Below are 14797 nucleotides of genomic sequence, written 5' to 3'. Positions count from 1 at the left end.
GTCTCTGTGCATAATGTCCCAACTTGTGGCTCTAACAATCTTTACACCCCTTCTTCCACAAAATTACCTGAGCCATGTTGGGTGTTATTTCAATCATTTTACAAAAATTATTTATTTGAGAGAGTGAAGAGAGATAGACATAGGGAGGGGGGGAAGAGAGAGAATGGGCACGTCAGGGCCTCTAGCCACTGCAAAGGAACTCTAGGCACATGTGCAACTGGATTTCCATGGCTACTGGGAATTGAACCTGGGTCCTTTGGCTTTGCTGGCAAGTGCTTTAACCACTGAACCATCTCTCCATCCCTTAAATATTTTATATATGTAGGTTTCAGAATAGCTACTAAGGGCTAAAGAATTGGCATCAGAGTGCAAGGAGTTTCAAAGAAGCCTTATCGTGGCAGAAGCTGCAGGCTGATGGATATATGACCCTCCCCAGAAACCGCAGACATTTGGTAGGGGTGTCAGGTAACTAACCCTGCTAGATGTCTGCAGACAACATTGCTATAGAGTCAGGCCACTGCCAGGTTATGGGTTTGAGTCAACTCAGTGTTGACTTGAGCTGCCGAAGCAAGGTGAGTCCATTAAGTGAAAGACAGGACCAGTCAGTAGACAAATGGGTGAATGGATAGCAATTCCAGTATCTGCTCTTGTCATCTTTCACCACTGAACATGTTGTGTAGCTGTGAGTTTTTCATATGTGACTGTTGTAGTTACCTTCATGTTGCTAGGCTAAATCACCCCACCAGGAGCAGCTGATAGGAAAAGGGTTTATTTTGGCTCAGAGGGAAGTTTCTGCATGGTAGGAAAAGGATGAGAACAGAGAGCATCTTGCCACAGCAGCTGACAGAAAGCAGCAAGAGTGAGAGCTGATCTCTGGCAAGGGGGAGCTAGCTGTAACACCCCTGCCCCCATCAGCATACCTCCTCCAGCAAGGCTCTACCTCCCAAACTGCCACCAGCTGGGGACCAGGCACTCAAAACAGTCTATGGTTGGGGGGGGGGGGCACCTAATTGAAACCACCACAGTAATTTTTATCAAGTTGAGGAAATTTCTTTCTGTTTTTGTCATGATTTTGTCATGAAGGGGTGTTGTGTCAGATATTTTTTTATTTATCGTGATGTTTATGCATTTTACTAATGTGGTATTTAACACTGATTTTCTTAAGCTAAACCACCTTTGCATTCATGGGATTAATTCCATTTAGTCTGGATTACATCTTTTAATTATGCTGCATTTGATTTGCTAGTATTTGTCTAAGGAATATTGCACCTGTATTTATCTTTCATTGCCTTTTTTTGTGTAATAGTGACAGAATGAATTAGGAAGGATTTCCCAGTTTTGAGTTTTTTAGACTAAAGGAAGGACTGGGGCTAACTTCTTTTTAGAATATTTCATAGACCTCAGCAGGAAAGCCATCTTGTCCAAGGCCTGGTTGCACTGACTCATTCTTCTCAGCTGTCGCAGGTCTACTGAGATGGCCAGTGTGTTTCATGCATTAGCTTTGGCACTTCATGGGCTTCTAGGGGTTTGCCACTTTATTAGGTCATTCATTTGTTGGTGGGCAATTCATAGCATTTTCTTTAACCCTTTCTACTTCTACATAATTGGTAATAGCATACCTACTTTCATCTCTGTTCTCAGTCTAATGTGTCTCCTTTGGCCTCCTCAAAGAACCACTGTGTGTTTTGTTTTTATCTCCCCTCTGTTTTTCATTAGGACTTTCTTTCTACTAGTTTTGGATTTAATTTGTTCATTGGTTTTCTAGTTCTATAACATGTATGATTAGGTTTTTAATTTGAGATTTTGTTTTCAAAAATATTTATTTGAGAGGGGGGAAGAAGAGGAACAAAAAGAGGGGAAGGGGGAAGGAGAGGGAGAATATAGGTACACTAGAATCTCTTGCTGCTGCAAAAGAACTCCAGATACATGTACCACATTCTAATCTGGCTTTAGCATGGGCACTGGGGAATTGAACTTGGACTGGCAGGTTTCTGAAGCAAGTGTCTTTAGTCATTGAGCCATCTCTTCAGCCAGATAGTTTTTTTTTTTTTTTGGCTTTTTGAGGTAGGGTCTCACTCTGGCCCATGCTGACCTGGAATTCACTATGTAATCTTAGGCTGGCCTTGAACTCATGGCAATTCTCCTACCTCTGCCTTCCAAGTGCTGGGACTAAAGGCGTGTGCCACCACGCCCGGCAGATAGTTGTTTGTTTTTTTTAATGTCAACGGTTAAAGTGAAAAATTTACTCTCGGCACTTTTAGCTATACTTGCATTCTGGCACATATTTATAAATGTTACCACTTCCTTCTGCTTAATTTTCAGTTTCATTCTATTGTAACCAGGAAAGGATAGTTGTACGGTTTCCTTAAAAAAAAAGGCAGGATTGGAGAGATAGCTTCAAGCTTAAGTGCACTTCTTGTGCAAGCAAGAGGACCTAAGACTGCCTGCATTCAAGTCTCCAGATTGCTATAGGCCAACACTGAACCATCTCCCCAGACCCCTCGCTCTCTTTCTATAAATACCTGTTCCTTTGTTGATGCCAAAAGCATTAATCAGAGTGGGTACATCTGTTTTTAAACAGAAGGTTGGATTCTTTGTATGACTGAAGTAAGAATTCCTTAATATATATCTAGGCTAAAGATTCCCTGCATATCCAGAATGATATTCTTTTGTGAATAGCAATATTTATAGCAAAAAAAAAATGTGTTTGCTTTTTCAGGATATTTCAAGCCACATTCAACTGATAGGATGAAAAAATTTAAGAGAAGATTATCCCTCACACTTCGAGGAAGCCAGACTATTGATGAATCATTGTCTGAATTGGCTGAACAAATGACTATCGAAGAAAACAGTAGCAAGGATAATGGTAAATATCTGGGATGGTGGCAGATATTTCCCCCATTTAATGACTTCATTGTTCAGATAAGCTGAGAATAGTGTTCTTTTGTTTCTTTGTCTCATCCCTTGGTTTCTTGGGGGAACAGAAATTATGTACCTTTTGCCTACTTAGTTATTGGAATATTCTACTCTAACCAACAGTGGTAATGTTCTTATAATCCTACTGATATCTTTCTGTTTTCATTAGTTCTTAAATATTATCCTAATTGTTAAATAACTTTTAAATTAACACTTGAATATTTTTATTATTATAACCTGAGCTAGTACAAGTTGTGAATGGATAGGAAGTTTGTGACATTTCTGCTTGTAGCTTCATCAGTTTTTAAAAAATTTTTAATTAAAAAAATTTATTTGAGAGAGAGAAAGAGTATGGGCATGCCAGTGCCTCTAGCCACTGCAAATGAACTCCAGACACATGCACCACCGTATGCATTTGGCTTTACATGGGTACTTGGGAATTAAATTTGGGTCCTTAGGCTTTGCAAGCAAGTACCTTAACTGCTAAGCCATCTCTCCAGCCGAGGTTTGACATTCTAGATGCATACTGACTCATTTCATAGATTATAAGGTTCGTCACGTGAGTAAATTTTACTGTTTTCTTGTTCTATGTTTCCCTCAGTCTATCTGTAGTCAGCACTAGTGACAGATATAAAAAATGATATTTAATATCCTTGATAGTGTTTTTGCATTGAAAATGCTGCTGTACACATCTGCATATAAAATAAAAGGCTTGGTAAATTGAATAAAATGTAAATTTGATAAAATTTTTAGACTAAGGTTCTCTGTGCAAAAATAAAATAACCATGACATAACCAGAAAGGAGCTTATGTAAATGGCCACTGATGTGTCATGATATGCAGAGTGTCTGGCAAGCTTTACTTGATTATGCTCAAAATTATGCTCTTGGAGATTTGTGACCGTGTATAAAACCTGAATACCCTCACCTCTCTTCAGCTGCAGGAAAGCGCTTGTGTTAGGTGAGAGAAAGGGCTCGCTCTGCAAGTTACAGTCATGGAATTTGGAATATATTAATAGACTGAAAACTTTACTTAAGCTTGACTTAGCATAAGTCAGTGTATTCTATGAGGCATCAGATACCTTACTTCCCTGCCTCAGAAGACTAATTTACTGTTTTATACAGCTTGTTGGAAGAATTTAGGTGTCATTGCTTCAAAGTCTACCACATTCTATCTATTCTTGCAACCTCTGTTGGTTTTAACTAAAACTTTCCTTGATATTTGTTGTTTTGTTTTTCACATGAGAGGAGAAATGAGCTCAGTAGGAAATTTGAAAGAATAATAATTTGAGCCAGGTGTGGTGCTGCATGCCTTTAATCCTAGCACTCGGGAGGCAGAGGTAGGAGGATCAATGTGAGTTCGAGGCCACCCTGATACTACATAGTGAATTCCAGGTCAGTCTGAGCTAGAGTGAGACCCTACCTCGAAAAACAAACAAACAAACAAAAAGGATATTGTTTATATGTAGGCGGAAGAATATTTTCATTTGGTTCAATTCTCAAAAATGATTTAATAATAATCCTTTTGCAAGAGGACCTCCCAGATACACTGTTTAATTCTTAGTAGTTGTTAAATAAAGGTTGTTCATTCTTATAATAGAAAAGTCTTGCCAATTTATTTGCCAGTGAAGTTTAGAAATAAAATAAATATTGTATGGATCTTTCTTATGTGACTATGTGTGCACATGCATGTGTGTAGTGTGCATGTGTGTACATACATGTCTCTGTGTGTGTATGTGTGTATAGGCCAAAGGGCAGCCTTCTGTGTTTAGCTTCAGGAAAGCCATCCTCCCTTTTGAGATAGGTTCTCTCATTGGCTGGAGTTTGTCAGTGCGGCTAGACTGGCACTAGGGATCCTTTGGTCTTCCTCACCTCAGCACTGGGATTATAATAACACTGCTATACCCAGCATATTTACATGGGTTCTGAGGATCAAAGTCAGGGCAAGCACCTCACCCACTGAGTTTGTTTTTTTTTTTTCCCCCCCAGCTTATTGTATGCATCTTGGAGGTGGTTTCTGGGATACAGTCGATGTGTGTGTGTGCATGTCTTTTACTGGCTGAGCTGTCTAGCCAGCCTCCTGAGAAATATTCTTATTGAGCATGTGATGATAAGATAACTCTTTACATTTATTTATTTGCAAACTGAGAAAGAAAGAGAATGGGCACACCAGGGCTTCTAGCCATTGTAAACGAGTTTCAGTTGCATGTACACTTTGTGCATCTGGGTTTACATGGGTACTAGGGAATTTTTGCAGGCAAGCACCTTAATTGCTGAGCCATCTCTCTAGCCCCTTCCCTTTTTAAAGCTATGAATCAAGGAAAATGGCCTATTTCTTGGAGAACTAACTAGTATTTTAGACTAATTATGCTTTCTATAATATTTTAATGCTTACTATGTAACAAATAGTAAAATATTAATTTTTTCAAATAGTTTATATTGCTTACTGAAACTTTCATTACTGTTGTAAAGGTAGTAAAGAAAATAGCTATTGAATTTCTTCTTCACTATAGTTACTTGAAATAATACTTGGAAGACATCATAACAGACATTTATTCCTCTTTGCAATAGAGATTGGTGGAAGCACAGACAGCCATATGCATTGGCCTATTTTCTTTGTGTTATGACAATATTTCTCCCAATACTTTTGATAGAGATGCTTTTTCTGGTCATCTGTCAGTACTTGATAGCTGTTTGAAGCACCTTTCTTTTCATACAGAGTTTAGGGTCCCCCCTCCCAGCTTTATTATTTTTAGTATTAAAAGCCCTTAGATAGGACCTACACACAGACACGGCCCATATCAATATTATTTAGTGACTGTGTGTAGATGGTTTATCTAAGTGATCTCCTTATATGCATTGTAATAAGTTTATGAAGCAAAAGTTATCTTTGTTTAAAACAGTGGCAATGGTTGCTTAAGTAGTAGGAGGAAAATGTTTATTATTCTTCTAGATAAACTGTCCTTGGACCAAATCTTGAACACCATTCTCTAGTTTAATTGTGCATACAATGAAGAGTCCTGTCTCTTTTGCATTATATATAGGCATGTGGCATACAGATAACAAATACAGTGGAGATGTGTACACATCCAGGGTTGCAATACTGAGAACATCTAAAAAAAATTACAATGCATTTCCTACCTTTGATTGTATACATTTCTTTTCCTTCTGACTAGAATTTGAAGTATTATTTCTATCCTTTCAATGCCTGAGTCACATCATGAAAGTTTACACTCAGTTATAAATGAATTAATATGAATAATTATAATTCACATGTTAATTTTTAAAGTAGGATGTTTGCTTAGATTGAATGCAGAGAAAATGAATCTTGAATTTGTAGCCAGAATGTAAAAAGTAAGTTGAAAGTTGGTAATCTTGGTGCTTTAAACATATTATAGTATACTGTTACTCAACTATGAAATGAAATTTTGTATAACTTATAAGTAAAAATATAATGTAGTATTCTAAAATACATACAAGGCAAAATAATTCAGAGCACATGAGATTATTTTAACTGAGAAAAGAGTAAATGTTGAATTATTTTTAATTCTCTTTTCTTCCAAAGTTTAACATAAAATTACCACAGGATTTAACAATTCCTTGTCTTAGAGATTTTTGTTCCCCAGTAAAATAGAGACAGGTATTCAAACAAAATCCTGCTCAGATCCTTTTTTGCTTATGACTAAGTGACTTTTTAAGTATTTTAAAATGTTTTTTACTTGATGATGAGACTGAGAATAAAGACTACATTAAAAATTCCAAATTTGGGGCACTAGTACCAAGAGACTAATGATGGATATGTAAGTGTCTCTGTTTTAGTCACTAATTCACATACCTTTCTAAAATATATTTTAATATATTTATTGCCAAGCTGGGGGTATGAGGCAGGCATAAAGATTGGGCACACCAGAGCCTCCAGCTGCTGCAAATGAGTTCCAGATGCATGTGCCTCTTTGTGCATCTGGCTTTGTGTGGGTTCTGGGGAATAAAACTTGTGTCACAGGCAATCACCTTAACTATTGTGCCCACTTTCCAGCCCTGACACAACTTTGTTAAGTGTCTAGTAAAAGAGATATAAATTCCTTTAGGCCAGGATTATGTCTTATATTCTATTGCATGTCAGAAGGTGCTTACAAGATAGTCACATGGAGAAGTAGCATGGGAAAAGTCTTGAATTATTTTATTAAAGTAAGGGATTGTTAACCAATTGTGGTTATTGGACCAACTTCAAATATTAAGTTCATAGAAATTATTTTAACACTAGTACTTTGTAAATAGTCAAGAACTTCAATGGAATGACCTTTATTTATCTTTGTATCTTGTTTTATTTTCTCAATCCTTATCCTGTGATCCTGATCTTGTGCTGATATGGAATGATTTTTGGATACCATGAACCACAGAGCCTATTGTGAAGAATGGCAGACCTCCAACGTCTCACAGTATGCATTCCTTCCTTCACCAGTACACAGGGTCTTTTAAGAAGCCCCCATTGCGAAGACCCCACAGTGTTATTGGAGGAAGCCTTGGTTCGTTCATGGCAATGCCTAGAAATGGAAGCAGATTAGGTAATTTGATTATTTGTTGTGGTCATCATTCTGATAATGGGACACATATATAAATACGTGTTAGCAGTATGAAACTAGCCAACTGTTACCATCAAATATCTCCTTGACAGAAAGTGACCAAGTTAAGACTAGAAGCATAGCAGAAAGATGGAAGACTGTAGGGGAAATACTAGAAATGAGGGTTTGTCTTATTGTTTTGTTGATTGTGTGTAGACTAGAGTCTTGTTAGTAAAGTTGTTAGATTTTATGGGATATAGTTTCTATTTCTTTTTCTTTGTGTAGTAAAACTTTAAAAATTCAACAGACAGTTTTAGTTTAAGAGCAATATAAAAACAATCATTCTTGAAACTTGGTCTAGAGTTAAGAAAACAATGTAGAAAATGTCACTAATGGAGATGCAGTTTATAAAGTGTACTGTCTGTGGCAGTTGCATTTTGAATCGTATACAAGTTGACCAAATGTTCTCCAGTTCTAGTATCAGGAAAGAAGTCCCTTACCCCACCAGCGTATGTAAAGTCCTGTCGTAAGCCTTCACTGTTTCACTTTCATCTTGAAGGACAATAATTTGTTCAAATTGTACTTGGATAGATGGTAACATGAATTATTTTCTGGGTGAGTCAGATGATATTTTGATATGTGTTCATATCTGAGATAAATGCATTTCCTTTGTTGTCCTTTTGCAACAGAGCAGATTTTTTGTATCAGTGTGTGCATGTGCATGGGTGTGTGCCTTTAGTTGTGCAGGGGTCACTGAACCTAGAGCCTCATCAGTACACAGTAGGTTGAGTACTATTCACCTGAGCTACACAGTCTTGCTAATTTGCTCAGATAGTCCTTGAGCTTGTGATTCTACTCCCTCCTCAGATTCCTAGGATTATATGTTTGTAGTAACAGTGCCTTCTTTTTTATTTTTTTGAGGCAGAGTCTTATGTATCCCAGTATTCTAGGCTGACTTTGAATTGGCTGTGTAGCCAAGGATGACCTTGAACTTTGAATTTTCCTGTCTTCACCTTCAGAATATTGTGATTACAGGTGTGTTCTACTGTGCTGGGTTTACATGGTGTTGAGGATTAGCCAGGGGCTGCTTGCATGCTAGGCAAACATTCTGTGAACTGATCTACAGCTCCAGCGTAAATATCTTTTTTAAGTTTGTCCTTTGTGTTTCAAAGGCTTAACCACCTTAAGAGTTGGGTCTCATTTGCAACCTGGATCAAGAAAGTGACAGAATCAGGTTATACTTACGTTTTGCATTTTCACTTCTCTCTGTTTTTGCTCTTTTGGTATCACCCATGTATTCTTGCAAACCCAGCTCTATATTTTATTTTTATTTTAATTTTTTTCTAAAAACAAGTCCCTCTTTTCTTTAAAAAACAACAACTTGTTTTTCAATTTTATTTATTTATTTGACAAAGAAAGAGAGAGAGAGAGAGAGAAAGAGAGAGAGAGAGAATGGGCACACCAGGGCCTCCAGCCACTGCAAATGAACTCCAGATGCATGCGCCTCCTTGTGTATCTGGCTAACGTGGGCCCTGGGGAATTGAACCTGGGTCCTTTGAATTTTCAGGCAAACACCTTAACTGCTAAGCCACCCCTCCAGCCCGAGTCCCTCTTTTTTAAAAATTATTTTTATTTATTTATTTATTTGAGAGCAACAGAGAGAGAAAGAGGGAGATAGAGAGAATGGGTGCACCAGGGCCTCCAGCCAGTGCAAACAAACTCCAGATATGTGCGCCCCTTGTGCATCTGGCTAACGTGGGTCCTGGGGAATCAAGCCTTGAACTGGGGTACTCAGGCTTCACAGGCAAGCGCTTAACTGCTAAGCCATCTCTCCAGCCCCCAGCTCTATATTTTAAAGCATTATATTTGGCCAACATTTCCTTGAGAAAGGAAGATTTTTCAGATTTTGCTGCAAATGGAACACACACTTAAATAGAGACAGAGGGAAAGAGAAAATGAGCGCACCAGGGCCTCACACTGCTACACACTTCCCATGCATGTTCCACTTATGCATGTGGCCTTCTGTGGGAACTGGGGAATTGAACCCGGGCCTTCAGGGTTTGCAAGCAAGACCCTTTAACCACTAAGACATCTCTCCAGTCCCATTTAAATTATCTTTAACATTTAATAAATGTGACAACAAAAAGTATTTGGACACATTAGGAACTGAATTTTAAGAGGTTGGGAATCAATCACCAATACATTGATTTTGGCCGCCAAGTTAAATTCTTGTTTATATTAAATCATAAAATTTCTCCAGAAATTTTTGTGTAGCTTAAGTATATTCCATTGCCATTTGAAGCTGCTTATGAATATGTACTGGTATTTTCCTAATACTGAGTTAGCAAGATAAAAAAAAACAGAAATAAAGTGAATTCTAATGTTGATTATCCAACTTGGAGTTCAGTATTTTCTTATTTTGAGGTGGGTATTCACTCTAGCCCAAGCTGACCTTGAACTCACTCTCTAGTTTCAGGCTGGCCTTGAATCCACAGTGATCCTCCTACCTTTGCCTGCCATGTGCGGGAATGAAATGTGTCTGCCACCACATCAGGCAGAGTTCAGTATTTTCTCAATATAATTAGGTCTCTTCTTTTTAAGCAAATATTCCTTAAAAGCTCAATAAATATTTTTCATTGAGTTTGTATTTATAAAACACTATTTTCAAGTATCTTATACATTAATATTTTATATACCATTGCATTTCCAAAATAGTTTAATTATTTAGCCAATTCTTTGAAGTTTAGTTAGTATTTAATTCATTGAATATTTACAGTCTTTTCAGTGTCAAGTGCTTTCAGTTCTTGCTCCCCAAGGTTTTCACAATGTGATATAAGATCACATGAACAGTGGGTTGGTCAGAGCAGTCAACTGTAATGATATTAGAAGACTTTACTGGACGTTGACACATGCACATAGTTTAGAAAAATATGTCTGCGTGTCTAGGTTGACAAATGAGGGAGATGTGTGTTAATGCCTTCGGCATGAAACAGCATGAATGCAGCATCGCTGGAAGAGTGGAGAGAGGATTTGGGGAGGAATCAACTAAAACAAAGTATTTGATAATGCCAGAATAAATGACACCTAAAACTCTGTATCTGACTAAAAAGTAAAATAAAAGTAAATATATGAGTTCTGATCTCACACTTATTTATAGCAGGCTGGATATATTAAACAGAGAATGACTGGCAAATGCAGGTATAAAAACAGGTATATATGTATATAAGAAGGGTTGTCTTTTTATTACAATTGATAGATAGGGTTTTTCTATAACTCCTGATCTTTCTGCCTCACCCTTCTGAATGCTAAGTTTACAGGCATGAATCACTACAGCTGGTCTAAGTTTGTTGTTAATATTCCCAGATGGAATTTATGTCTTTTCCTTCTGCTTCTATTTAGATTTATCTCTATTAAAACATCCTATAACCCATCTTATATTGTAATGTGAATTTGGTTTGCTGTTAGCAGGTTTTTTTGTTTTGTTTTGTTTTGAGGTAGGATCTCACTCTAGCTCAGGGTGACCTGGAATTCACTATTTTAGTCTCAGGGTGGCCTTGAACTCATGGCAATCCTCCAACCCTGCCTCCTGAGTGCTGGGATTAAAGGCGTGAACCACTATGCCCAGCTTTGCTCTTAGCAGTTTTTGAGTTTTGAGAGGCCACAAACTCATTTTTGTAGTAGCTATTCAGTGAATAATGTATAAATCTTTCATTCCTCATTCATTCACTTACTTAAAGGTAGTGTCTCGCTGTGTCACCCAGACTGATAGATACCTTCCATCCACTGGTGGGGAGATGTATGTATGTATGTATGTATGTGCTTGCCTGTGTTACAGTGCACATGTACAGGTCAGGACAACCTTGAGATGTGCATGCTTTCTCCCTTCTTTGAGACAGGCTTTCTTGTGGCTGCAAATCAACACCAGATTAGCTGGCTCTCAAGTTTTACACTCTCCTGACTTCACATGTATCACTTTGCATCTGGCTCTGGGGGATACTGGGAAATTGAACTTGGACCAGCGCATTGCGAGCAAGCACATCTAGCCATGAGCTATCTCTCACGTCTCTAGAAAAGTTTTTTTCAAGAGTATTCTGTTGATGGAATCATACATTATTTAAGGGAAACGATAATCACAAGAGGCAAAAGAGTAGGCATCATGCTCAGCTCTGTGTTGAAGCTTCATGGCCTTTTCAAAGTTAGTTGCTCTCTTAAGTCTCCAGTTCCCAGGTTTGAAAAACAAGAAGAATGACTAATTCTTAGGTATTATTTCCAGTCTATACTTCAACTTGTGTTAAAAAAAATGTTATGAAGTCGTCCCTGCAGAGGGGGAGGACAGGGAGGATGCCAACAATGGTATCAGCTCGACTGTGTACACTGAGTACAAAACTAATAAAGAAGTTATGAAGTGTTATTTATCTATTTGTTTATTTGCAAGGTGAGAGACAAAGAAAGAAGGTCTTGTAGAACTTCTTTAGTAAGTTTTTGGACTCGTATATCTGCCCCAGAGCCGGAAGCCGCTCCAGATGCATGTGCTTCTGGCTTCACGTGGGCACTGGGGACCTGGTTGTTAGACTTTGTAGGCGAGTGCCTTACCACTGAGCCATTTCTCTAGTCCATGTATTATGAGGTTTTAATATTTTATGTATTTGAGAGTGGGGGAGGGAGAGTGAGTATGGACACACAAGGGCCTTCTGACACTGCAAAGAAACTCCAAATTCAAGTTCCATTTTGTGCATTGGGCCTTATGTGAGTACTGGGGAATTGAACCCTGACTGATAGGCTTTCCAAGCAAGCCCCTTTATTTAGTCAGCTATCTCTCCAGCCCTGTAATTCAACTCTTGATAATAACAGGATGTAATGCTATTTTTATGTTTTTTTTCCCTCAAAATTAGAGAATACATAAAGATCACTCTTTGTAAGACATTCAAGTTATGTTTTTATGTCTTAACTGTGTACCTATAATGAAGTGATTTTAATGCTGTGATGTTTTGCATGTTGACTGTGTATATTTTTACCTGTAGTGATAGTAAATTTTAGGCATAGTAGGATATATCTTTCTAAGTTAAAGTTTCATTTTCTGATATAGATATTGTTCATGAAAATCTCAAAATGGGATCAGATGGTGAGAGTGACCAAGCTTCTGGGACATCATCTGATGAAGTCCAGTCGCCTACCGGTGTTTGTCTCAGAAATCGTATACATAGACGGATCTCAATGGAGGTAACAGTTTAAGAAAGTGGAATGTACCTTTCCATTTGTGCTTGTGTATATCAACAAATATGCACATATCAAGCAAGTAGATGCCCATTTCAAGCTGAATGATACTTAAAAGAGAGCTGTTTCTATGTGGGAGTTGTATTCTAAATATTCTTTTTTTCCTAATCCAGTGCAGGAATACATTAATTACCATTTTTCATATTCTATAAACAATATTTTAGATTCTCCATTGCTTTGCTACAAATAGGAGGGTTTTTCTTTTTATAGAACTTATATTTCTTGATATAATGGTAAAAGCAAGATTCCTTTTTAGGTTCTCATAGGGCACATTCTGTGAATAAAGTAGAAATGCCTTTTATTCACTTCTGTTAACAGTGAAAAAATATTTTAATTCCTTTTGACCATGTTAAATACAAAAATTATGCCTTATCTACTTAAGGTTGACTTTATTTTATGATACTTAGAAATAATGGAGTACTTTTTAAAACTATTTCTGTAAAACTGTGTTTTCTACTATTGCTTACAATAAATATTTTTCCCTAAGTATGTTACATATCTTCAGTGTAGATAACTTTGTGACTGCAATAAACCTTCAGTTATATATCACTAAAATAATATATCAATGCCCATGTATTCAAAAGTCTAATGCCCTGACCTTTGTTAAATTTTGACTGTCTACTTATGTTTTCTAGGATTTAAATAAGCGGTTATCCCTGCCTGCAGATATCAGAATTCCTGATGGATATCTTGAAAAGTTGCAGATCAACAGTCCACCATTTGATCAACCAATGAGCCGAAGGTCTCGTAGAGCTTCTTTAGTAAGTTTCTGGACTCAGGTTTATACCAGGAGCTCTTCTTGCCTGGTTTTCTAGGGCTATAAACATTTTCCTTTTCCTTTCCTTTTTTCTTTCATTTTCTTTTCTCTTATTACATTCCCTTTTTCTTTTCTTCTGCTGTCCCTTTTCATTTCTTTCTCAAACTCAGGGATTTGTATATACTAGGCAAGTGCCACCACCCTTTAGTTGTACTCCCCCAGCCTTTAAATTAATTTCATATAGAATTTTTGAGTTACCAGGTTTTATGACATTACTTTCAGATTTTGTAATTTTTGTACTCTTAAGGTTTTATTGGATCAAAATTTAAGTTATATTTTATTTTTGGATATGCTGGATATATCTACTTGATGTATATGCTAGATTTATGAACATATTTATTTATTTTTAAATTATTTATTTATTTTGAGAGAGAGGCAGATAGAGAGAATGGGTGCATCAGAGTCTCCAGCCACTGCAAACAAACTCCAGGTGCATGCACCACCTTGTGCATCTGCCTTACATGGGTCCTAGGAATCAAACCCGGGTTCTTTGGCTTTGCAGGCGAGCTCCTTAACCTCTAAGCCATCTCTCCATCCCTTATGAACATATATTAATATTCACTAATAGTATACACACAATTTCACAACTATATTCTATCTTTGCATGTGTACATGAATGTGGGCACATATGTATAAAGGGATATGTGTGTACATGTGTATATAGAGGCCAGAGATTGATGTCAGTATCTTCTCAATTTCTGTCCACCTTATTTGCTGACAGAGTCTCTGATTGGACTTGGAGCATACTAATGCAGCTAGAAAGGCTGGCCAGCAGGACCCAGGGATATGCTGCCTCCTTAGTGCTGGGATTTTAAGGCATATGCCACCGTGCCTGACTTCTGTGTGGATGCTGGGGATCTGAACTCAGGCCTTCATGCTTGCATAGTAAGCATTTTACCACCAGAGCCATCTCCCCAGATCACACGATGAAATGCTTAAAGCTGTCATTTAAGAGCTGTCTTTTGTCAGGTACAGGAAATAAAGGGAAATGGTGCCTTCTAATCATGTTTAATATTTTGAGTTCTTATTATACTTGTTTATTCCTACCCACCTCTTTTTATAATCTTTTAAAAAATATTTTATTTTTATTTATTTATGTGTATGAGAGAGAGAGAGAGAGAGAGAGAGAGAGAGAGAGAGAGAGAGAGAGAGAGAGAATGGGTATGCCAAGACCTCTAACTAGTGCTGGCGAACTCCAGGCACATGCGCCAACTTTTGTATCTGGCTTAT

At 37.5% G+C, this 14797-nt stretch overlaps 1 protein-coding gene across 4 annotated transcripts in view; it reads left to right on the top strand.

The window, feature by feature from the left end:
- The window catches only part of Cdk17 (cyclin dependent kinase 17), a 99845-nt gene that overhangs the window by 56445 nt on the left and 28603 nt on the right, over positions 1 to 14797 (top strand). For 3 of the 4 annotated variants that reach the window (XM_045152857.1, XM_045152858.1, XM_004650197.3), the window contains exons 2-5: positions 2720 to 2866; positions 7315 to 7479; positions 12563 to 12696; positions 13386 to 13511. In XM_045152857.1, the coding sequence (XP_045008792.1) occupies positions 2749 to 2866; positions 7315 to 7479; positions 12563 to 12696; positions 13386 to 13511 (543 nt within the window). In that variant the 5' untranslated portion in view covers positions 2720 to 2748. Of the gene's footprint in view, positions 1 to 2719; positions 2867 to 7280; positions 7480 to 12562; positions 12697 to 13385; positions 13512 to 14797 lie in introns of those variants that run through there. The other variant, XM_045152859.1, reaches the window with a different exon arrangement.

Source organism: Jaculus jaculus, chromosome 6, assembly GCF_020740685.1.
Source record: "Jaculus jaculus isolate mJacJac1 chromosome 6, mJacJac1.mat.Y.cur, whole genome shotgun sequence".
NCBI classification, from domain to species: Eukaryota; Metazoa; Chordata; class Mammalia; order Rodentia; family Dipodidae; genus Jaculus; species Jaculus jaculus.
The sequence above is the reverse complement of the archived record's forward strand: the minus strand, read 5'-3'. Positions and strand labels throughout refer to the sequence as shown.